The 25693-nt window shown below is 44.6% G+C and overlaps 1 protein-coding gene across 32 annotated transcripts in view; it reads left to right on the top strand.

Moving 5' to 3' along the window:
- Positions 1 to 25693, top strand: part of LOC108047040 (CUGBP Elav-like family member 4) — a 127645-nt gene that overhangs the window by 74616 nt on the left and 27336 nt on the right. For all 32 annotated transcript variants that reach the window (XM_044461731.1, XM_044461728.1, XM_044461726.1 and 29 more), the window contains one exon: positions 10927 to 11006. In XM_044461731.1, coding sequence (XP_044317666.1) covers positions 10927 to 11006 — 80 coding nt within the window. The remainder of the gene's footprint in view (positions 1 to 10926; positions 11007 to 25693) is intronic.

Raw genomic sequence — 25693 nt, 5'->3', positions numbered from 1 at the left:
ACAATATCCTTTTCAGCCTGCTGGCTCCTTGCTCCCATCTCCCAGCTTTCCCGTAACAGGATACATGGCAAGGCAGCTTGAGTCGAGCCGCGAAGGCATTTAATGAAAATGGAAGCGTGTATAAGGCCCAGAAAACTGGAAGCCCAGGCAGCCTTGCTGCCTGCTATCCTTTTTCAAAGCTCGGAAGGCACAGAATAAAATAATATAAAACCGACACTGGGGCTGTGGGTTGCTAAGCTGCGTCAAGTGTCGACAGACTGCCTTGGGATATCCTAAGTCCTGAGTTCGGGGAATGAATAGCCAAAAACAATGGCAACAATTCAGCTAAATCAGTCGAGAGAGATTTTAAAATTTGCCTCTTTAGAGTTCCTTAAGTTGAATTTATTCTTAGCTCGATCACTCATTGAGTTTTCCTTCTTCTCTGTTTTAGGTAAGTGCCACTGGCTTCTGCATCCTTACAGCAGAACACGTAATCCACGTGGCGGTAAGCAGATGAAATTCAATATTTATACTCCCAAACCATTCAAAGAATATTTTTAAGAAGCCAAAACTGCTCACTGACCACAGCATATGTTATTCACCACAGAATCAACTCTGTCAAAATGCAAATGAGCCTGGCTATCAAGTCTCTGTATCGTTGTTAACCACAAAAAGTGTCGACTTTCACCAAATTGATACAATGCATAATAATGAGAATTAACTGCAGTGATTTATTTTGTAGGCCTTTGCTGATTTTTGCATAAAGTAATGACAGCACTTTCAGTTAAATAAATATATCACTTTAAAATTTTACTTAACAATCTCTTTTAGAAAATTACTAATCCTGTAGAAATTAATAAGCCCACTTAAATCGATAATTAATCCAAAAAGTATGAAACTAGGAATAAAAGAGTTTTCGAGTTCAAGTCAATTTCGCTTCTTAAATTGTTAAATCTTTGAAAAAGTGAAAAATGTTCTTTGACTTGAAAAAATTAAATATATTTGACGAATTTCGCACATTAAGGGTCCATTTTTTCTGAGTGCAAGCTCAAGGCGTTTTTGCATGGCTCATTCTCTTATTTTCCCCATAGCTTTTTGCCACTGTTTGGTCGGCACTCAATCAAAAATCACATTTCCGTGTCGGCTGTTTGGCGCAAAAAGCAAATAGCACATACAACCGCACAGATGAAGCAAATGTAATTAAAATTCGATATACTTGTTTTCACAAAACGGCCTGCAGAGAGAGATCGCATGGGAAGTGGCTGTTGGGGAAAGTGGGGGAAATAGGAAAATGGGGAAAGGAGTTAGGCCTCGGTTGGACCACGTTTTATATGGCCTGCGGGGCGGTGGCAGTGGGTGAATATTGTCGGGGGTGGAGAGTTGCATACATCATCATCATCGTTGCTGGCAACAGCATTTGGGCAAAAATTTTAGCTTCAATTTAAATTTTTGGTCAGATTTGCACGTACTCAGCCTCGCATCGTGTGTTTTTGTAATTACATATACACACGCTCACAACCACACAATTCATGCAAATTGATGTTGCTTTTGGCACACATACACTTGGAGAAAATATGACTGCGAATTAAGAATAGGTTTTTTTCTTCCAGATATATATTCTAAAGATATATATATTCTAAAGATATATATTTTAAAGATATATAAAAGGAACAATATTTTTTGAGATCCTTTTCTGCCAAAAATTAAATTTATTTCTCGAATTTGAAAAATAAGATTAAATATAATCTCCTTAAGAAACCATTATTCGCAGATTTATATTTTTAAAATTTTTTAAAATTAACTTACCTTTTTTTTCTGAGTGCCAAAATCCTTCGGAAAAATGTGCGTAGAAGCAGCGTTGGAAATTTTTGGCTGTTGTCTGCGCTACTTTACAGAACTGCCCCAAAACAATGAAGATTTATAATACCCTTTTGGCCTCGAGCTCACCTCCTCGTTGTCATGGCAACGCTTCGGGCCTAAAGCACTGGATGCCATAATAGCCATATATTAGGGTTCAGAGGCGATTTGGCCGCAGCCGACAACAATTGAGAGAAAAATGGAAAAACAAGGCAGCCGGGAGTGGTGCGTTTATAGCTGGTAATTGGAGTCAGCTTAGACCGTTGAAGTCCACAATAACCAAACTCACGTGAAACAGGCGGATTTATTTCTGCTGCACGGAATATTATTCAAAGCATGGTTTTAAGCCGATGCTGCTGATGCTGCTGTTGCTGCTGGCATTGTGTAAGTTATGCCAATCACATAACAAAATATATGTTTTTGCCCGACTCAAATTAAATAAGAGCCGCCATTCCCACACCCACTCCCACTAACAACAACCACTGCAAATCGCACACTCAAGCGCAGAGCGTAACAAAATTCAATATCGCTTTTAATTGCATGTTGCCGGGGCAACAGCAACATCACAGCAGCAACAGCAACAGCAGCAGCAGCAACAGCAACAACAGCAACAAGCGACAGACATTGTAAGCCCCTTGCAAACTGAACCGTCGAGCGGATGAAGGGAGTGGATGGATGCTGGCCACTTATATAAGCCTGAATGCCTGGGACGAACCTGTAATTTAGCAAAATGTTATGTAAACTTTAAATCGAGTTATGCATTTTAATTGGTTGTTGTACAATTTTGCAAGCGGCACGTTTTGTTTGCCACATCAGAGAGCACGGAGCTGAGCTTCCATTATGCATACACAGATACGGAATATGAATATATAGACGACGACGAGGAGCATGCTCCTCCACAACAATTGAAAATGCAATGCTTCACAGATTTTTGCGTAATGCAATTGAAATCTTGTTCAATTTGAACAATTTGCAATATTATTTTAGGGAATTTATGCTCTCTTCTTTCATAAGTTTTTCATTCCTTCAGGCAAAAAGTTGGAATTGTAGTGGATTTTTCCCTAAATTATTGTTTTATGTTTTATGGCTTCAGGGATGCAAAGGCGGAGAACAAGAAAATTCCCAGAAAATCCCATTTTTTGAAGGAATTCTTATGGAAGGGCACTTCTGGTTACAAATTTCCGGTTAATTAAATAAATTTCGAGCCACACAAAAGCCCGACGCGAGTGCAGCAAGTGCATCTGGGCTGGCAGCTTAATGTTAATCTACCCCGTGGCTTAATTGCTGCCACTGCCGCAGCAAATTGCACCCAAAAGACCGAAGTCTCGGCTGTCTTAGTCGAAGTCTCAGTCGCAGTCTCAGTCTTACACTCAGTACCCATCTCCATCTCAGACTCCACTTCCTGCGTCTAGGACCCTAACTCATTTTAATGATGCTCCGGCAGTACCTGGCTGGATGGCTGGCTCTTCCCCAAGTGCAGTTGGCTCGGCTCGGTGTCGTCTTCCGCCAGTTTGGTCGCAACTTGGAGGCAATTATGGCCAACTTGCCTGTGCTTACATGTGGCCAAATTGTTGTGGCTATGGCCGTGGCTTCGGCGCCGTCTACGTCTCTTGGTCGCATTAAAAATGAATAATGTGCGCGACCTGGGCGGACAATTTATGCACTCACTGTCCAGATGCTTACCGGCTGGCTTCGGGGCCCCTTTTCAATCATGTCCAAATCCATGCAATCAAATTCCTGGGCGCAATACAATTAGCCCCTGTCCCTCTATCCCGCTGAGAAAACAAAAAATAAATTTGTTGCATGCCTTTTGGACGCGCAGTTTATTAGGCTTAACCTACCTGTCCCGGGGTAAAACTGGACTTGAGGTCCTGCGGATCGTCCTGCTGTTGCCCCCTGCTTACGCTTTGATGTCGACGCTAAGCCCGGCAAAATTGATTTTCCCTACCTGGCCGTGGGTCTCCTTGTTTCTGTCTTTATTTTTATTCTCTCCACCCCCCTCCCCCGACACACCAGCCCAGTCAGCAATAAAGTTCAAATGAAGCGAGTTGCCATTAAGTTATGCGGCCTTAGTTTCCCAACCTCCTCGTTTCTCGAATTTGTTTCGTGTTCTCCGGCTAAATAAGTGGCCGCATAAATCGCCAAAGGATACGGAATGAAATGCTGTGGAATAAATGCTCGAAACAATAAAGGTAAGGTACAGCCCACGTTGAAGAGCATAATAGTTGGCTATCATAGGACGAGGGAAAAGGTCCTCCGCTGCCAGAGAGATTAAAGTTCATTTCAGGCTCCTTTCCATTCCTTGCCAGTTGGAAAAAACCTCGGCGCCCCAAACTGTGCTGCGGTTTTAGTTGCATTTGACTTTGCGGTTTGACGTTGTTGCGTTTGGCTTGTTGTTTTGTATGTTTTTATGTATTTTGTTGCCCCCGCTCCGTTGCCTTCTGCAGCACACGCAACAGCTTTTTGTTCACACTTTCGCCTGGCAAAACAATTTTCCTCCCAAATCTGGCCAGAAAAGGGGGGTCGACTGGATGGGAGTGGAGTGGAGTGGCTGCTGGCGTCGCCTGCCCCGCATGCATTGCGGTTTCTGTTGCATAATTATTATGTTGCGGTTACTGTGCCGCCCCCTGAACCCTGATCCTTGCCACTCCTTGCCACCAGTTTCGTGTTGTTGCTGTTGCTGCAGAAGCATTTACCTTGTTTGTGGTTCGCTGAGCGCTGGCAACAGTTTTTCAGGACCTGAAATTACTTTGGTCTGGCCGATGAGCAGGAGGGGGGTGGAGGTTTTAAATCTTTGACGGTGCAGTTTATTTAGGCGGTTAATGGTACGTTTTTCTGTAATTTTCCCTCCCAAACCCCCACAAACTTTAACGAGTTTTAAAGTGAAATTTGCGGGCAATCGTCAATGATTTGATGCTAAAAGTAATTGAATTGGAAGCAGAGACAATGGCTTTTAACTATATCCGAACTTCTGGGTTAAATTCCAATGATGTTAGGGAGTTCCCTTTTGACATGGGTCTGGGTTCGGTATGCTAAGAATATTTTCGGCATGGCCCCTTGAAAAGGACGGGGGAAAATAGTAAATAACAGCAAGCAGCAGAAGGGCAAACTGACAAGACAGGAAGTTCCACAGCAACAAGAACAGCAAGAGCAACATTTTTTGGCTGCGCCCAACAAATGTTACACAAAACCCGAAGAGGAGTGAAAATGCGAAGGGAAAAGGGTGAGCTGTAGTGACTATTTGGCTTGTCCTGCTCAGGCTGCTTCTTCGTCTGTTGGTGTCATTTGTTAAAGAGGCTTGTCAACATGCCTTATAACAAGCTGGCTCGGACTTCAGGCCCAGAGACCCATTGTAAATTGGAGGGGGGGAGGATGGAAAAGGGGAAGCTGAAACGAAGAAGTTTTTGGCCGAACGCAGCCAGAGCAACCGGGCCAAAAGCAATAATATTTTAGCTTTTGTTATAGGTTTGGCTCTCGCTTTCAGATCGTGTAGCTGCTGTGTTTGTGGTGCTGGTTTGTTTGTTGTTCGTATTTTGTAGCATACTTTTGTGCATTATTTGCACAGCACTTGTACAAAACTAGAGACGAAAGCTTTGGCGTTGGCTTTTCAATTTGCCAGAGACATTTGTTTGCCTGTGTACACAAAATATTATTTTCTTAATTGGTGTTTATTGTGTGTCAGTCGCACACACACGCTGGCCGAAGCGAACAACTCTCGACGGGGCCATAAAAATGTCAGCAATGCGACCCTGCATCCATATCTGGATCTGCTCTCATCTTGTAAATGTTAGCCCGAAATTTGTGCCTTGTTGAAATGTAATTCTCATTTGACCTTTTCGCCTACATTTTCTCATAGTTTCGCTTTTACAAAAGTCCGAGTATCCCAGACAAATTTCCCAGTCCGTCAAAAGACAAAAAGATGCACGTTTACCAGCCGTATCTTGTCCAGTGGCAAATTGCTTATGAAATTGCAATTTGAGCTCACTCTGGGCTCTGATTTTTATTTAATTTGGCCTGCAGTGCCACAGTCCCACATCACAGGCGGATGGCAAGTAAAAAATATATCACATTACACATTCGGGGAGCACTGGGAGCAACTATTTTGCATAGAGAAGATCCTGGCCAAGTCGATTGGGCCATGAATTCGCATATGAAGTGAGCTCGGACTCTCGAAATGTTATTTACTGAAGTTGCAAATCCTCAAAATGCCTCAGGCCTGGCGGGCCAAAAGTTTTGTTGTTTATCAACTGGCAAAAGGTAGTCGAAAGTTTCACCAACCCACACTGGCTCTCCTTTTTTTCGTCCAAAATCAAGAATAATGGTCCCATTGGGCATTCCGAACTACGTGTCGGTCCTTGTATTAGAGTGTGTCCTGGGATACACTCCAAAAAGTCTATATGATTTGTATGCAAAGTGCCGGGGCTCTTGCCTGGTCGAGTTCAATTTCAGCCGTTCGGGGGTTTTGGGTCACAGTTGTGTGTTTGTGTTCTGCAGCTCGTAGTTGGCCATATTGATAAGTTCTGCCAACGACAGATTTGATTAGACATGCTGGTCAAAGTTTTGGGCAAAACACACATACTCATCGGACTCTGCGCAAATAGTTTCGAAACGACATTAGCTACCTGCCCGGACATCATATGTTGCATTTGGATGAGTTTATTTGATTTCTTCTGCCATCTCCCGAGATGCATTCAACTGCGAGTGTCATGCCGCAAATGCAATTTGCAGTCCCCAATTCCAGTTCCAGTTCCATATCTCATAACCCGTCCCCAGCACTCACTACCTTGTTTTCCCATTCTAGCTCCAGACGAGCCATGTGCACATGCATCAAACAAATTCGATAGCCTTGCCATCGCATAATAAGTGTAAACGTTGGCTAACAAGATTCATGCTACGCTTTTGCGCCCAAGAGGCAAACATGCAATGGCCATCAGTCGTCCAGGGGACCCCACCTCATTGCGATCCTGGCCATATCTGGGCATCCTTCCAGTCCCTCCCATCCTTCCAATCCTGCCAACAAATGACTATGACGCGACCGGTGGCCAGCGAATGTCTCGCGCTTAATGCAACTTTGTTGCTGATGCTGATGCCTGGGTCCCCTTGGTCTCCTGGTCAGCAGCGATTGAAAAATCCCACTAGGGCGTTTTTAATTGGATTTTAAAATACTTGTCCCATGCCGGAGCAGTGGCAACATCAGGCATCACAGGCAGAGGAGAGGTCCTGCCTGCCAAGCCTGGCCGTAACATGAGCCTGCCCCTCCCGGCGGCGACCGGCAAGGCCAACATATCGACCAAAACCCCATTCACAGTTGTGTGTCGGGTCGGGTGGAGGGGGGGGTTTGAGGATTGAGGGTGGCGAGGGGGCCTCAACACGCTCGTTATCCTTGTTTCCTGCTGTAGCTGCTGCTTCTTCTGAACTGATGTCCCGATGTCCCGATGTCCTGCTGCCATTGCTCCTGGCCCTGCTGCTACTGCTCCACATGCTGCTCCATCTCCTGCCGCTGCTGTGCGCAATTTGGTTACGTGTTTGACCGGCGGCGATTTTTCATGGCAAGGCATTTTTTTCGAGGGGGGATAGGGCAGCATTGGGGTTTCCCATACATTAATGGCATTGCAAATTTGTATTGCAAATGTGCAAGTTGTGGCCAAGCATGAATATGGAACCCCCTTAGCTCCAGCCACCACCCCTCCCCCATAAATTTAATCGCATGTGTTTCCCCGAAATCTCGTGCAACTCAATTGTCGCAGCATACACTTTTTGGGGGCGGTCAAAGATTGACCCATTAGGACCAAATGTCGTCTGGCAGACAAATGGAAAAGTATGGCATAGGTGGACTGCACTCATAATCGAGATAAAGCGATAGCTTTCGATTCCATCATAAGCCATCTGTAAGCTGGTGATTAAAATAAACTCATGCTTGAACAAGCTTTAACAAGTCTCTTAATGCTTCTTTCAACACAAGTTTATCCAGACGGACGACAACTTTTCTTCACTATAATTTTAATGATGGCTCAACTTTTGCATTAGCATTAGCATATTTGATTAAAAAGTGTCATTAGGCTCGACTCCTCAGCTCTTCCACCAGCTGGCTGCGTCATTTCACGCTTCACCGGAAGTTGCACAAGACGCTAAAAACTTGGCGCACTTGCTCACATTTTAATTTCAACTAATTGCCGAGAATCAGGGAATCATCTCGCTACCTTCTCCTTGTCCGTTAAGTAATTAAGGCGTTGCACTTTGTTAGCTTTGCGAAGAACGGGAGAGTGTTGTGTCCTGCAACAACCTGTCCTCCAGCACTAATTGTTAAAACTGTTGTCCGTTGTCCGTTGCCTTGACTTGATTTGTATGTAGATTCAATTTTCCTGCTTCTATATCAAAGCAAAGTTGAGCAGCTGCGCGATGAGGTCGGATTTGGAGTTGGCCATCCGTCTGAGTCACCTCTTTCGCTGACTAATTTGCTTTTAATTAATATAATGACTCCAAGTTTGACAATTATCCGTGATGTTGAGCGACCGCCTGTAAAGGGTAAATAATCAAATGGTTCTCGGGAAAGTCAACTAAGTCGAACTTCAGTCAAAGACATACAATTATCTGACTGGCAAAGAATCCACACTGTTTGTTCACGATGCTAATGAATGTCCAACTTTGGGAGTTGGGCCAAGGCAAATGAAACTTTTCCATAAATACGAAATGAGATATAGAACTTACGCACTTGCAAACAGCTAAGTGATGTAACAAAGGAAACATTTATAAAGCTTTCTCTGATATCTTTCTCGGCTCTCTTGTTAGAGGTGTTCGAAAATTTTAAGCCTGCACCACCCCCACGTAAAAGTTTGCTTTTCACAAAGTTATGCCAAGAAAAATACATTTCACATAAAGAAAAAAAAGCCTTCCAAAAATATACAGAAAAAACAAACAAACACAAAAGAAACAAAAAAAAAGGGACACAACAGCTAACAAAATGAAAAAGGAAAATCAACTTTGATTTAAGTTTACAAAAATGCTTAGCAATTGCCTTGCTTTTTTAACTTTTTGTGTTGCGTTTGTTTTTTTTTTCCATTTCGTTGTTCTCTTTCATTTTTCAGCTGTGTGGATTAACTGGCAACAAAATATTTTATTTTTTATAGCTTGGCAGCGCTGATTTGCACTCTTGTGTCCCTCTGTTCCATGACCAAGCCCCCCTCCCCATTTTCGTAGGGCGGCCTGTCCTTTGAAAGGGACAGGGAAAATTCTGGATTTTGTTGTCACTTCAACACACAAAACATAAAATACACAAGAGTCGCGTCGAGTCGGGCCGAAACAAAAATCCACTTGAATTTTTTACACTTTATTTTTTGTACATTTGCAACAAGGCGAATAAAAAGGAATTTTCCCTTTTTCGCTGTTGCTCTTCGCGCTGTTTGCACGCGAAATTTGTGCTTGTCTGCCTTTCGGCTTGTCAGCTCGCATGTTGCATGGTTTTAGGCGGGATTTGTTTTGCCACACCCCCTTTCCCACCCCCAACCTCCGATTGCGCCCTTCGGAATAGCGTCAACTACAAAGGCAGCAAAAGCAACAGCTACAGGCCCAAGCCGCAATTTGGACACCCATCCTGTCCGAACCCTCGAAGGGCTGAGGGTTCGGGAATTAGACATTTGGCAGGGTTTTCAGACGGGGGACTTACACCCCCCTCCACCCCACGTCCTGCCCTCCTGCTGGAGGGTCTTAATTTTCAGCATTGTTGATGTTTTGCGTTGAGAACAGAAACAACAGATGAAGAGCCGTAGAGCAAGGGTTAAGCTAGGCCTTAATTAATTCCTTGGCGGCGGGGCTGAAAGGTACTGAATATTCGAGCACAGACATTTTTTCGGTTAGAAACAAAACAAATCAGTGATTTTGAGTTTGGGAAAATAGAGTTTCAGTTCAAGGGGGATTAATAAATAAGTTCATCTTAAGTTAATGCATACGCTCTTTTTGCATTCCCTTAAACTGGTACAGAAATAAACCGCATTAAGAAAACGTTCAGGCTAGTCAAATAAAAATATGCCTCAAAATAAATGCAAGTTAATCTTTTGGACAGTCTCCCTTTATGACAGTTGAAAAATAAATAAATTTAATTAAACTGATATTAAGACTAGCCAAATGAGTCCTTTCGGTTAATTTAAATTACATTTTTGATCAAATTGTAATATTCAATTAAAAATTAAATACTTTAAATTCGTTTAAGTGAAGTAGATTTGAATTTTTAATTTCATATCAATTCACAAATGCAAATTCAACTAGCCATAAATGTGAGCTGTCTATACAAACGAACTTACCTCTCTTAATTTGTTCTCAATTTACAAATGTAAAACAATACTCGAAGCCATTGAGCATTACCGCATTTTTAAATCGCTTTCGAGCACCGGCTTACATGTGGTATAAGCCCCGTTTATTCCCGCCACACTACGCTCTTTTCGAGGCCCCCCTGGAAGGTCCTTACTTTTTGTGGTTATTACTGTATATTAAATTAGCATAAATGATTTTTAATAATTATGCCATTGAAGTCGGGGCCCTGCTCGAACCACTCCAGCTGCTCCCGTGCTCTATTGTGATCCCCTTCCCCCCAACAGCCGTCGCACAAATTACAATATAATGAGCGAGCAAGTGCAGCGAAATTATTTTTTTGTATATTTTTCGGTTCAGTTTGAATTTTACATACCATACAGTCCACCCCGCCAACGCAGGCCGACTATTATTTTTATATAATGGGCGTTGATGGGCGCTGAATCCGAATCCCTGATGCCACCGACCATGTCGATGTTGATTTTCACGCAAGAGTGCACGAAGCGATTCTTGCAAAAATGTTTTTTAATTGCACTTAAAATTTTATTTAAATGCCTCGCACACATGCGAAGGGAACGCAGCTGTAGCCAGATCTGACCTCTTCAACCGCGATTTCGAATTGGTATTTATGGAATGTTTACTGATTTTTAAATTCAATATTCAATACTGTACGAGGGCCGCCGAGCAGAGTGAAGTGGTTTTCACACTGAAAGACTATATATGAGAATAAATTATTCCCTTATCCACAAACATAATTACTAATCAACTATTATATTTCATTTGCAGGCTGCGCTTTCGTCAAATTTGGTTCGCAGCAGGAGGCCCAGTCAGCAATAACCAACCTACACGGAAGTCAAACTATGCCGGTAAGTAAAGACATCCTAAAATTACTTTTGGGATAAATGAATTTGATTATATTCGTGATGGTTTCCAGAGTGGTGGTTCCCACGCCGCTTTTTGAAATTAGAAAATTTTGTTCTGGCCAAGGCTTTGCTTTTCCACAGCACATGATGATGGCACTTGTGTGCGAATAATACGAAAATAATGAAATTTCAAACCTGAAGTATGCGTACTCAAGTTGTTGTTCTCGACTTTGGTGCTGTTGCTGATTCTCATCGTTGAAAAGTACTTAGCAAACTTCATTTAAGCTACAAGTGCCTGTTCGCCCCCAAGGCTTCCACGATTTATAAATAAAATTAGAATTAAATTAAATGCCGTATTATTATTTTTCCTTTTATGCCGCACTTCAATGGCAAATCAAGAAGCTCGTTCTACTCTAATTTTCTAAAAAAGAAAATACAAGAGAATGAAAAAAAAAATAAATCAAAATAGCTTTTGGCATAAGAGAAGAGAAACCCGAGTGGAAAGAAACGAAGGCAACGAAGGTTTCCCGCCAAGTGACTTCATTATGCTCGAATTTCGTAAGGAATCACCATATATAGCCAAGACTGCGGCCGGAGAGCTATATGTATATATATATATATATATATATATATAGCCGAAGCCGTATAGAAGAGCCGTTAGCTCTATGACAACGTAGCCCGGGAATTATTTCGTCTTTTTTCTTGCTTTGCCGCTTGCGAAAAATAAATGAAATTTGCATGACACTTGAGTTATTTTGCACGTAAATTGCTTCTTTTGACAAACAAACAAGCAAATACACAAACCAGCTGCTGGGGAGTGGGAGTGCTAGTGGCTGAAACGCTGCCATTGTTGTATTTTCGGTGTTTACAGCCAGGCAGTCAGTGCAATCCCAAGTCTTCTCCAAGTCCCAGTCCCAGTTTCATCCGAATCCTCATCCTCATCCCCATCCTCCCGTCCTTTGGTACTCGTCCCTTTCGCTCTTCACTCTTTCAGCAAACGAATTTTACATTTCGGGTTTTGTGTGTTTGCGGGTTGCTCCGCTCCATCTGCCTCTCTCAAGTCGACAACTCGTTGGCGCATTTAAATTCAAATTCAAATATTGTTGATGAAATTTGTTGCTTAATTTGCAATTTAGATGCGTTTTTAAACAAACGCCGCGGCGCTCCCAGAGAAATCATGTGTTTACTTAGGCGGAAGTTGATGATGATGATGCACGGGCTGAAGGACAACGCCTGGCACGCAATTACAGTCTTCAGGCTGTGGGAAAACTGGGTAGCTAAATCAATGACACTTGCCGCTGGCCAAAAGTTACACATTCTCCAACGGACTTGCCGAATGCCAAGCAAATACGCACTGGCGAAAACTTCAAAAATATAGCCGCAAGTGAGGCAAAGAAACAAATAACGAAGGTACCCAATTCAAGTCAAAGGCAAGTGCAAACAGAGCGGCTTAAGTCAATTTCAATTTCAAAACGAAACCGTCACATTTTATAGCTGATTGCAGTCGATACACAGCAAAATCAAAGCGTAGCCCGAAGCGAATTCAGTGGGTCGATTTCGATGGAAAAGGGAGCGGGGAAACGGGGATGTTGAATTTAAGATGAAATCTGTGTAAATTGCTATCTACCCGAAACATTTCCATAATTTTTGTCTACCCTTCGCACTTTTCCCCCTTCGCATTTGTGACCTGCATGGCATTAGCAGGGATATCCGCTGGAGGCCTACAGCCAACTGCACTTTGCCTCCAATTACGTTGGAATGCCTCATAGCCCATACCCATTTCTCACCTTTTGCCCCGAGCGTTACACGCTTGGAATGTCTGACCCCGCCCGACCCGACCTGGCCAAGAACACGGAGGGCTAACAACACAGCTGCCATTTTTCACCTGGCCAATTTTTAAGATGAGCAAGACGACGGTGGCAAATTGCTGCCCTGGCCTGGAAAAAAATGGCAAAGCGTTGCCTGCAAAAGCAAGTTGTACATTTTTTACTTGCTTTTTTAATTTTAAGAGCAAGTAATTTTTTTTTTTACCTACCTGCATTAAGCATTTTAATGTCAGTTTGCCCCCAAAAACCCACCCACTAACCCTCAACGCGGCTGTAATTGCAATTTGGCATTACGACTGCGGTGCGGAAAAAGGGGCGAGGTAATTAGCGCAAAACGACGCCAGCTGCTGTGTTGTATAAAAATTTTTAGCTGCCACGCAAGAGTATGCTACGCTTTTTCCTCTTTCAGGCATATATACATTAATTATATGGCCAAGTGCAGTGGTGTAGTGGTGAGGGGTGGGGGGTTGAGAAGCCTGAAGGGGCCCCGAATTGATTGCCTACCTGCAGGCGTCAAAGTTGCGCCAGACAAAACCGCAAGTTAATTTTAAGCTTAACAAAGTCCACTTCCAACACCACCGCCCCTCCCCCTTACTGCTACTGCCGCCCACCCCCTTTGGCTTTCATGTTGATGTACCACAGAAAGCTTTTAAAAAACGAGATGCAGGGGAAGAACATTTTTTGATTACGCCAAACCTTAAGCAGCTTATGAACGCCCCCGGTCCAGGAATGGACCAAGCGCTCATTAAAAAGGAATTTGCAGGGCGCAAAATGGATGGACAGACCAGGACGAGAATGGTGTTCACCGCCTCCTCGTTCTCATCCCTCTCACACGTTCGCTCCCTTGTTAATCTCTTGGCACTCAACATGTTATAAGTCGCTTTTAGTGCGGTTGGCAAACGTTTTCTAACTGCAAAAAAATACACACCCCCACACACACACAGTGTGGGGGAGACGGAGCGAAAAAAGTTTACAGTTTACAGTTGTAAACAATAATTTCGTATTCACTCAACACCCACACAGACACACACGCACACCGCCATTTGCATAAGCCGCTGATGCGATTTTTTGCTGTCCATGCCGTGGGCGCGGCTTAGAAGTGGGCGTGGCCCGAACACTTGTTAATGAAAGCGCGCGCATGCATTAAAGCTGCCTTTGGTTCTAAATGCTTTTGATTGACGAAGCGCAAAAGCCGCGCAACATGCATAGCATCAGTCGGCAAAAAAAAGGGCGAAAATAAAATTAAAAAAAAAAACTGTCACCCTCGGTGGGAAAGGCGCCACACCCCGTTAAATAAATTCTTTAACTTACAAGCAGAGTTACTGCAAATGAGGACACACAACAGTCCCGCACCTTTGACAGAAACGAAATTTCGAATAAATTAGTCAATTAGCATTTCTATTTTTATTTGTTCAGCTGGGGAGGAGTGAACCACAAATAGTGGCCAATATGGTGGATGGAGACCCTTGTCACACCTTGCCGGGGAGAAACACATGTTCCCCGCCAGCGAACGCAGTCATCATCATCATCATCAAAGACATTCTTTCGCAGCTTGCAGGGTGCGCATTTAAATTTCAAATTAATTTCTCGCCATGTGAAGCAAACAAAAAAGACAGATTGAAAGAAATAAGAAATCTGCAAGCTGACAACGCGCTCACACACACACACATAGCAGAGTGCCAGATAAATACGAGGAAAGTCCGCGCTGTCCCAAAAAATGATATGCGGAGCGCTGCCGCAGCCACCTTCGCCTCCCTTCCAACCCATCAGACCTGTTTTCACAGTCATTTCGCAGAACGGGCGCCGTAAAATATGCAAAAGAAGAAACATTTTTGCGCGCAGCTCGTCTCACAGCTCGCTCGATTTTTTCTTCTCCTACTTTCGCCGGCTCCTTGGTCGTTTTGTTTGCGCTGCTCATGGCTGGATTGACGCAACATATGCCATATGCCAGTGCCAGCGTCGAATGTTCTGCGACTGCTGCCGTTGTTGTTCTTCTCGCTTTTTGTTTTTCTTCCCTCGCTGTGTGTGTATATGTATGTACTGTGTGTGTCTCGCATCAATTATGCTTTTATTTATACAACAATTTTCGTTCTGCTGGCCGTTCAATTTTCGTCAGCAGTCGTCGACGGGCAGAACGAACAAGTCGAATGAGCGCTGCCTTAATGCGACTTGACAAAAATGGCGCCCAACGTGGGGCAGAGCTGCGGCTGCTGCTCCGTACAAAAATGGCGCCCAACGTGGAGCAGAGCTGCGGCTGCTGTTTTATATGGTTGGTGTGGGGCAGCAAGAGTTTCTTCTTAACGCTTGAGCGACGCCCACACACACACAGCACACGCATCGCACCTTGACGCCTCAAGCTGACGACCAAGAGAGCATTGCCGTTCTGGCCTGGCTTTCTATTTTAATTCACACGCCATTGTTGCTCAGCGCCTAAAAGAAGACGAGGCGAAGTTGAATTTCTAATGTGCAGCAGCTGCTAACAATGGAAGTGGGGAATCGGAGTGGCAGGTGGACGGGATGGACGGGGATCGACGGGGGAAGGGCACCCTGATTGTGTTTTGGCTGCTTTTTCTTGCCGTTAGTTGTTGTGTGGATGGATGCGTGTGTTGGTTATACGTGGGTATTGTATTCTTCTTTCAAAAGCATACTTATGTACGCGTTTAAGCAATTTTTAAATCGCTGTCGTGCTTGTGTGGAAATGGTCGAATAACAACCGCCGCCACCTTAGACGTTGCATTATTTGGGATATTTTTTCTGAGATTGTGGATGCCCAAAATCCTTGTTAACGAAAATTTAAGCAACCTAAATTGGTATACTTACAGTGAAATATGTGAACTAAATTGAAATACGTTTTCAATTACCGGAGAATATGCAGGGCTTTCCAGAATTCTGACTAGAGTTCAAAGCTAATAATTGCATTTAGATAAAACAAATTTTTGGTCAAGTGGTTCATTATAACTTAGTAGCTGAAAAATTCTCTTAAAATAATCGCATACCAGTTGAGAAATAATGGTGAAATCAATCATAAAATAGATTATCCCAAATAAAAGTTACACATCTAATTTTCTACAGCTTAGAACTTTTGTGCATTTCTTATACAGACCAAGTACGATACATAAATCATGGGTAGATCGGCAAATCCTGGTCGACTCATCCACCACTAAATCATGCTTGATGTTTAGCATATTAGACACATGCACAGGGTGACTGCCCTCCCACACCATCTTAATATTGATTTGCAGCCAATCTGATATCCAGTCGCTCAGTTGCTGAGCCCACCCTCTCAGCTTTCAGGCTCCATCAATTTCAATTTCGCTCCAGCGGCAAATCCAAACAGCTCCTGCCCCATACAATTTCTGTGTGCCTGCAGACAGGTCCTTCCATCTCAACCTCAACCCTCTCATCATAGCCTTCGCCTCGGCCATCGGCATCGGCGTTTTTCGGTAAACTAATTTTCTTGCTCAATATCTTGACAGTGAAATTGGCACGCGGCAGTGTTGCCAATCAAAACCCACACACGGGGATGAAGAGGCAAAGCAAAGCTCCTTTCCAGAGGATAGCATAATTCTGAGTCCGCTACCTACCCACCTGTTTTGCTATTGACATCACGTTCCACGGCCCAGGACCAGGAACAGGACCCTTCCATTCCAAGGACCCCGACTCTTAGCGTTAACTCAGGGCAGAGTGGACATAAATTTTTGGTTTTTAGTCGCCGGAAATTGAAGCGAAATGTCTTGGCAGTGCAACTTCTTTAAGGGGAATCTCGCATTTCCTTGCCACATAAAAGAATCACTGGTAATGGCTTTCTTGGGGGGCTTTCCGCTCATAAAACGAAGTCATGGCAGCTAAAAGCACAAAACTTCCGGCCTTTTTGTGTCCGAATGCGCGTGCATCATTAAAAGCGACATCGGGCCGTGTTGTTTTCCAAAAAAAAAAACAGTGTGCAACATAAAAAGAGCTGCAGCTGCCACTGTCTTTCCCTGCGTGTTATAAACAATTTTAATAGACTTGCTTAAGGGCAAACATTTGCAGGTGACTCTGCCCTGCCTCGCTTTTTCCCCCAGAACCAAAGTCCTCCTGCGAAACATTGTGAGCTTGCAGCTGCTGCAGCTCCATCATCACTGATGGTCCCCCATTGTCTTTTGCATTTCTTCGTCTGTTTCGGCTACGTGCCGCACTGCATTTGCACTGCGCTCCTCCGTCCGATGTGGCGGCTACTTAATTTAATGCACGTCTGTTTGCATAAACCCAAACCTTATTGAATCGACGCCCGGCAACATGAACGAAGCAGCTTGCAGCTTGCATCTTGCAGCAGAGCATCATCAATGTATGGGCACGTTCGGGTACCAGCGAATGATGAGCAAACTTCAATTCTCCACCACCCCTCCCCCCGAGTCGTCTGCCGCATAAACTTTAATGAGCCACACGAACTGGCCAGGAGAAATTGAATGCTGACGTGATTTTCGGCACTGGAAAAGCCGGTTGGGAAAAGTTCAAGGAAATGACTGAGGAAACTCCCCTTTCAGTCGTCCCAGCTTGGCTTTGTTTGTTGCATACCTTGAGGCGCTGTCAACCATTTGGCTTTTGCATTTGCCTTCCATTTAGTGGAAGAAGAAACCCTTTCCACCAAAAAAAAAATATCCCCCCAGGAGACGGCTGCTTTAGATTTCTATCACACATCGAAGGGTTTGGTTGGTGGGGGGGTGGACGACCGAGACCAAGCCAAACACTTCAAGCCAAAGGGAAACCGGGCCCAGCCTTCTTCCGCTTTACGTGCCAATGATGACAATTGGTTTTCTTTCTATCCCTGGTCTCGCGGCTTCGATTTCTGCAATTTCTTCGTTTCGTTTCGTTTCCTTTTCGGTGTTTTTGTTTTGCACGTCGTCGTCAGTTTTTCGCCGCTTGTCTACAATTTCAATAAAATTTTATTAACGAATTCCGGCGAATGGTCGGCGGAATCGGCGATGACAAGGCAAGGAAAAGCAGGGCAGACCAAACCAGACCAGACTGTGGACACTTTTATACCTCCGCCCCGAATCGATATTATTATTACAATAACAACAGCTGGAAACGGTATGGGGTAGGAACTGTAGCAATTGCCTGTCAGCATTGTACTTGTCGATTTTGCAGCTTACTTTGCTGGCATTGCATACTTTTAAGGCGCTTTGACAATTCTTTTTATCTGCGCCCAGGACGATGCCAAGGACTTGGCTTGTTTGTTTGTCATTTACGCCGCCTCAGTACCCCGCCCCCTCCCTCAGCACTTCCCTGGCGGTTTGGGCCAAGTTGAAAGCCCGCAGTTCAATTCTCAATGGCGCAGCAGTTTTTCTTTCCTTCTAATGGCAACGTTTCCGCTCCTTTCCCGTCGTCGACGACGCCGTCGTTGAGTTTGTTTTTCCCCAGCCCGCCCCCTCACTTTTTTTTGCCGCCCAAAAGTTGACATCAATTTTTGTTCAATTTTATTATTTTCATCTTCATTTTCACAGCGCAAAATCTATAATTGTATTTATGTCAACTTTTTTTTACTGAATAGATGATGTGCTTAGGGTCTCCCTCAGTGGCTTTGGCATTATAATAATGACTTTGCTTTTGTGATAACGACTTACGGAAATGTTTGGGCATGTCATTAGCGTTTGGTAAGAAATTTGTCTTCGAACGATATTATTAATAGACAGTGGGAAAAAACGGAAGGGATAGGCGGAAGGGGCGGAGGTTTATTTATGGGGGCGCCAGAGTGTATGCAAAGCAGTAACTGGCTGCTCTGGAAATTTATATGCAAAGTTATAAGTGCAATATAAATTAAATGTGTGTGTGGAGGGGGGGTTGAAGGGTGGATGGGACAAGGACAACGTTGCATGAGTAATGTCGTATGGAAAGCTCAGATATGCCCAATATGAAAATGCAATCTTTTCCACAGTCCTTTTAGCTTAAGCCAGTAAACTTTTTCAACGCTCTCAGCCTAGGTCTAAGCATTTTCGACTTTTAAGAGGGCCAGAGAAAAGTTCTAGTGAAAAACCCAAACAAGTCTTGGCCAAAACTATCAACTGTAATCAAGTTGGCTAGCCTGGAACTACCAACAAGAACAGAAAAGGAAAAAGCTGCTAAAAGGCATTAGGGCACTGCACCTCCGGGCAGACGTTAAAGGGGAAAACTAAAGACGGAAGTCAGCAGACATTAGTGCCAAAAGTGCGTCACAAACAATATTTCCGTATCAGGCAGTGAAACTAAAACGGAGGCATAGCCTAGACACTTTTTAAGAGATTAAATTTTTCGGTCCTCAGTTGTTTTTCCCGTCCTCGGCGTGTGTGTATGTATGTGTGTCTGTGTCTGCCCTCCAACAAAACTGTAACGAAACATTACGGCCAACGCACACACACACTCACACACAGCTGCATGCGAGCACATACAGGGAAGTTTTGCCAAACAACAATGCCGGATTTTAGATAGAAGAGGGTGGGGGGCTGGAGATCCGGGGTGCGGGATTCAGGATTGTGAAGGAACCTGCAACTAAAATAGCCAGCAGCATTTTTGCGTTTGCGTTGTTTAAACATGCGCAAAGTTCAGGGTTTTGAACTTTTATCAAACATACGGCAAGCCAAACTAGAGTGGGAGTTGGGTTACCAGCCCAAGAGCAAGGCGAGACATGCAGCATGCTTTTTGGGATGGCCCGCAAATCTATATCGTCCTGGCAAACCCAACCCCCCACTAGTGAGGATGTAAAAGCAACTATCAGCGCCCTGGGGCCCGGTCTCTTGTTATTCCAGCTTGGCTCGCTTCCTTTTTGGGGGTCCCGGCCGTCCTGCTAGATAGAACAGCCGAAAGGACATTAAGGAAATTACCAAAATTAGTAATAGCATATAAATTACTCAAGGGCGTAGGGGGAGGGGGGATGGTTAGAGGCTCTGAAGAATTTTGCAATAGATAGAAATTAAAATTTTACCCTACGCATCCGCCATGGCATAAATATTTCATGAGACTCGCGGCTGTTGCCGCAAAAAACTTGACAGCTGTCAAAACTTGGCGCGCTTCCTGCCTCCCTAGTGTCTGTTTGAAATTTACATTGCATACATTTGGGCTACTCTTCCAGTTTTGGCCTTCAATTTTCATTAAACCAGGAGCAGCAGTAGCAGCAGCAGTAGCAGCAACAGCAACAGCTCCTTGACGACTGTCAGAAGTTGTCCTGGTCTTGGTCCTATTCTCTCCTTGGGCGCAACAAATAACGAATTTCACAATGGAATCTTTTAATCCCAATGAACTGCGGAGATCTAGGTCCGTGTCCCTGTCTGCTGGCTGGAAAAACAAACGTTGCAGGCATTTACTTAATCGACAAGGGATTAGGTCTGGCCAAGAACCATCCGCTTGCTTTGTTGCCATTCGGTTTCGTGCCCACTTTAAATTGAGAATTATTGTCGCAAACAACAGTCGGTCTGTCTGGAATCGGGGGTGCCGCACCGTCAACTCCTCCCACCGGCAGATAAGGATATATTGTGTCTCACGCAGTTTGGACAGCTTTAATCTCGGACCAAGCTGCGGACTGAGCGCGTACGTGCTTAATTTTGTTTGCACTTTTAAGCCAGCCTCAGCTTTGGCCAGATCCGGACTAGCCACGCCTGCAGTTGGGCTGCAAAAATCACGCAATGGAGTTTGGTGAGCAGCCAGAGGATGAGGCCGCCGCATGCGCTTGGCCAGGGATTAGCGCTGATTGAAATTGCAAATGAAAATTTATTTTTACTGCGCCCGGGTCGAGACCAGACCAGCCCCTGCCCCATTTCAATTCCCCCCGATCTCCCCGCAGAACGCTCAATGTTAGTTTAGCTTAGCTCTTGGCCAGAAACGGAAAAAAAAAGGAGGGAAAATGTGGACCGCCTGCTGGTCAGAGAGCTTGCCCTCTTCCCCACACTCCTCACTCCGATGTATTAAAATTTAATTGAGTTACTGACATTTTATTTTTGTATAATTAAATTAAGCCCCAGCTTAGCGTTTGATTTTAATTTGTGCGACATTTGTCCGCTCGGTCGGACCCTAACTGCGTGCTCTCTCTGCATTAATGTGTCACAACAACAGATGCATGGTGCAAACCCCCGCGAAACCGGACGGTGCCCCCAATTATATGGCCATAAATTTGTTTTGTATAAATATTAATGCGACTGCCGCAGGATTAGTTGCAGAAATTATGTTCGCCGCGGTTCTTTTTTTATCCGCCGCTGTTTAAAGCCTAGGCGTAGGCGATGGCGCATAATTTATTGGCCAGCCAGCTAAACTGGTCAACTGAGTGGTGTCTGTTTGCACAGCTGTGTCCTGGCAGGAGCTTAACAAATTGATTGGCCACGTTGGCGTGGGTGGTGTGGATGGGGTGAGAAATTAATATTCACCGATAGGAATCTTCATTGATGCCGGGGCGAACTTTCGCTAATTAAGAAATGCCGGGGCCAGTTTGCTCAGTGGATAACAATGTGAGGGAATGCGCTTCGCATTAGCCTGGCTTGCCTAAGCAAATATTAACCATCCGCCATGTAAGCCGCGCTTTCGCTCAGCCACTTTTTTAATAATAAAAATTTCATTATTTCAACAAACAGAGGGGGGCGCCCTTTGCATGTACATGCAACGTTTTTAATTAAAAAATCCTTTGGTCAAGCAATTACCGGGCCACATTAAAATAAACACGAGGCCAGGAACCCCGAAAGAAAGAAAGCGGACCAGAGGACCCTTGTTGGCACATTATTAAAGCGAAATGTATTACAAGCTAAGCTTTCATCTTGCGGGATGCGGGGGGCAACTGACCTAAGTAAATATTAATAATACATATTAATAACGACCGGCGTTGCCCTTTCGGCTGTTTGCACGTTATTCCTGTAGTGCATAATTACAACCAGCAGATGCCGGAGTCAGGGCTTATTGAGGCATTAGGCAATTACAAATATTTGCCATTGCAAGTCTAATGCGGCATAAGCTCCCTGAAAGGAAAAAAAAACCGAGCGTCTTCCATCTCCATATCTCATACGTCCCGTGGCCCGCCGCCACAGCCACACCTTTACCCAAAATTTATGGCACACTTTTAGGCGCACTGTCATTAGAATCGGAATTAAGCCTACGTCATTGCTTTTCTTGGCGTCTACGGCCATTGCGGGGCTTACTTAAAAATTACATAAATTTTGCTTTATGTGCCTCTGGGCCGGGCCTAAGCCAGGGCAATCTTTTAAAAACCCATCCATAAAGTATGCAATTAAATTTTCACTTAAACGATTATCACATAAATCCCCACATAGCGCACACACACACACACACAGAAAGCGAGAGGCCAGAGTCAAACGTGTTTGCATTTAAATTAAAAGAGCCATTTTTCTTCGACACGGCTACGATTAGGGATTGTGCGGGGATATAAAGGCCACAAAGAGCCCGCCCACCTTATGATAAGACCATTACAGCGTCTGCAGGAGAGGCCACGTATGTCCTGAACCGCAGGACGCCTCTCACGTACGAACCACACACAGCCGCACACACACTGAACCCAAGCGAACCCGTTGTATATATATTTGCTTATGTTAATTGCCGTTGAATCCATTTCCATTAAGATGCAAGTCCTGCCGCTGACGATAATTCCACACATACACACACATCCTGGGCAAAAGGACGAGGGAGTCGCATAATTGCTTACGGTTTCGGGGCGAGGGCCAAAAGTATGCCTTGACCAAGGCGAACGTTAAGTCCTGACTGCCTTCTCGTTGCTTTTCAATATGCACAGCAATATCCTTGGGTAAACACAGATCCTGGGCCCTGGTCCTGTGGCTCTGGCCTGGCTCTGGCTCTGCTCTGCTCTGGCTCCTCGTAGCTGCCCCGGCTTTGCCATTTTATTATACAATAACAAAAAAGCTCCGGCATACCAAGTGGCGCACTAATGCCGACCCAACACCCTGCGACCGACCCAGCCTCGGAACTGGAATCTCCGGAACGTGCTCTTACATATTAGTAAACTTCATAATTTTTAATTGATACATTAAATTTCGTGCAAATATTGATCGAGCTGAGTAGTGCCGTTCGGTTTGGTTTGGTGCCAAGGCATCGTCTTAGTTGAGTGACAGCTTAACGATGTAAAGCTCGGTTTATTATGCATGGCAGGCATCTGCCGAGTGGGATTACTTTGTTCAGGGCTCGAAAGTAGGCAAGGTTTGCTCTTCGCCAGCACTCGCAACAATCTTTGGAGGCTGAAATGGATGTATTAATAAGCCGGGGGTCAGGCTGGGTTATCCAGCAGTTGAAGCAGCGGTTTCATTAGAGGACTTCTTTGCGTTATCTTCGCCCCAACAAGACATTCGCATTCATATTTTTCGGAGGTAGACAACCGTTTTGCCACATTCCCTCTGTTTGCCGTCTAGGGCCAAAACACTCAAAAGCAATTTGCCCGCATTGACTCTGGCTGCCAGTTTTTCAAGCTCTTGGGCTCCTTTTACTTTGCTTTTTTCGGCACTCTCTCTATCATCGCCAGGCAACGTTTGGCACTCAACCGCAAATGCATTTCAACGTAAAGTTTTTAAACAAATATTTGCGCAACTTGCAGCCGAGCCGTGTTGGCTTCGTTTTTGGTCTTTTTTTTTTGGGTGGGGGCCCATTTCCCTGCCAGTCCTGGCATTCAAACAATGCGCAGGCTGGCAGACTGGAGTCCAGTCCAGTCAGCCAGCCATAAAATGAGCAACGGTGCGCCGTGCGGTATGCAACAGTTTTTTGTGTGTGTATCCTTGTGCACGCTCCTTTCATATTTGCAGCACCAGCAGCAGGCCAACAAATGGCACAAGAATTTATTTGCAACTGTTGCGGCAGCTTGGTCCTTCTGGCTGCCTGCCAGGCAGGCAACTCTATAAATGAATGTCCTTTTGATTTTGTTCAACGAGCCTAGCGAGCGACTCAATTCAGCGGCTTGGCTACGGGGCTCTTTTGTTTTCGTCCTGGCCCGGCATTCTTTTAGGCGGACCGCCTACAACTTGCCAGGTTCCGTGTTCCGTGCTCCATGCCTTTCTTTCCCAGCTGGAGAGTGTGTGTAGGAATGTTTTAATTTGTTTTCCTATCCGGCAGCTCAGTGTCGCTTCTTTTTATTGCCCCGCCGCAGGCTCTGTTTGATTGTTTGCCTCTGCCACTTGTTTATGTGTGGCCGCTTCCTTTCCGGACCCCCCGCGTTCTGTGTTTGCATTCATGACACACGATACGAGGAAACGCGGCATGCTATGGACATTTTCCGCTTTCTACTCCAGTATTGTTGTTTTGGTGCCGTAAAATTTCTTCCTATTTACACTCATATATTTCATTTATTGTTTGTCGGGATGATTAATTGCAGTCGTAGGGATATGGCGGGAATTTCAATTTCATACGAAATATTTAATTAAATCATTTCCCTCTTTCTTCTATTTGCAGGTAAGTGACGTCGCTTGGGTGTCCTAACAGAGCCGTAAGTCCATTCGCCTAATGAACAACAATATCCCCAAGCGAATCTATTGACTGGGAATGAGTGTGTGTGTGTGTTTGTGTAGGGGGAAAAGGGGGTAGGTCCTGCAGTCACCGCACGCTTTTGTATTTAATTACAGAAGCAACTATCTTTCAATTATTTACACCTGCAACAAAAACCGTGTCTGTGTCTGGCCTCAATGGGGCTGCACTTCTGGCCAAGCCAAACAAAATATATATCCGCTCTTTACATTGATTACCCCGTGGACCCGTAGTTTCATACTACCGTAGTCCATAGTCCATAGTCCGTAGTCCTTCGTCCTTGCCAGTCGCTCCTTTGCACAGTCACTTACTTTCGCCCACTTGACGACCGCGCCCACTTTCGATAATTAATTGCAGACATCAGTTGCAGTTGCGGGTATTTTCGGGAGTGGGTTTCAGTTTTTGTTGGCTATTTTCGGGACATTGCGGGGGCAGCAATGAAGCATGCCATCAATTTGTCTCTCCGCTTGTAGCATGCTTTTAGTTTAGGTGGGCAAGCAATTGTTCTGCAGACGCGCGTCGCGAACTGAACTCAACTATTCCGAACTGAAGTGAAGTGCAATTACAAATGCAACTCAAGTAGCAGCTGAAGACAATAGAGAAAGACAGGCAGACAGAAAGGCTGAAAGAGAGGGAAAAACGCCTGAGGAAACGCTATTAGTTAGAGTGACAAAGGCAAATAAGTGCGGGCAGGTGGACTTTCTTATTCTCCAGTATCATTAAAGAGGGAGAGGAAAGTCCCTAAAACTGCTCAAGAATAAATCGTTTTCCCAGCTAACCAACTGTCAAATGTGAACCAAATCAGGAGATCCAGAGACCTCTAACCCTGAAGTTCCTTGTCCGACAGACAAAGTCCTGCAGCCAGTGACCGCAAACGCAATGAAAATAAATAACAATTAATAAATGCTTTGTGTCTCGGCTTTGGCTCCGCTTAGCGCGGTTTTTAAAAGCTTAAACGTGTTGGGAACCCACACACCCCCTCGTGGATTCTTACCTCTTGGAAATTAAGTTGGAATTTCAAATTACCCTAGCCAGAATGAGAAGAGAAACGTGCTGGAACGTACTCCACTGTTTTGCGCTCGCGGAATTTAATTAAAAGAATTGCAAATGTAGCTTGTGGCACTTTCCGCTGACTTTCCGTTTTCAGCTTGGTGCCGGCTAGTTAGAGTCTGTCTAGCTGCACAGCTCAGCTCAACGGAGAACAGCTCATAAATGGCCCAGTGACTAATTGCATTTTATGAATATTGCATTGCATTTAGCGTGACACGGGACAAATGGCTAAGTGGCCAACCTCCTCGTTGTCATCCTTCAAAAGTTAAACCTCAGGTGTGTCCCGGACAGTGCATTAGATTAATGAAATGGTGGAACTTGGGGGAACCCTTTTCCAAT

This window comes from Drosophila rhopaloa, unplaced genomic scaffold, assembly GCF_018152115.1.
Source record: "Drosophila rhopaloa isolate 14029-0021.01 unplaced genomic scaffold, ASM1815211v1 contig_47, whole genome shotgun sequence".
In the NCBI taxonomy this organism is placed as follows: Eukaryota; Metazoa; Arthropoda; class Insecta; order Diptera; family Drosophilidae; genus Drosophila; species Drosophila rhopaloa.
The sequence above is the reverse complement of the archived record's forward strand: the minus strand, read 5'-3'. Positions and strand labels throughout refer to the sequence as shown.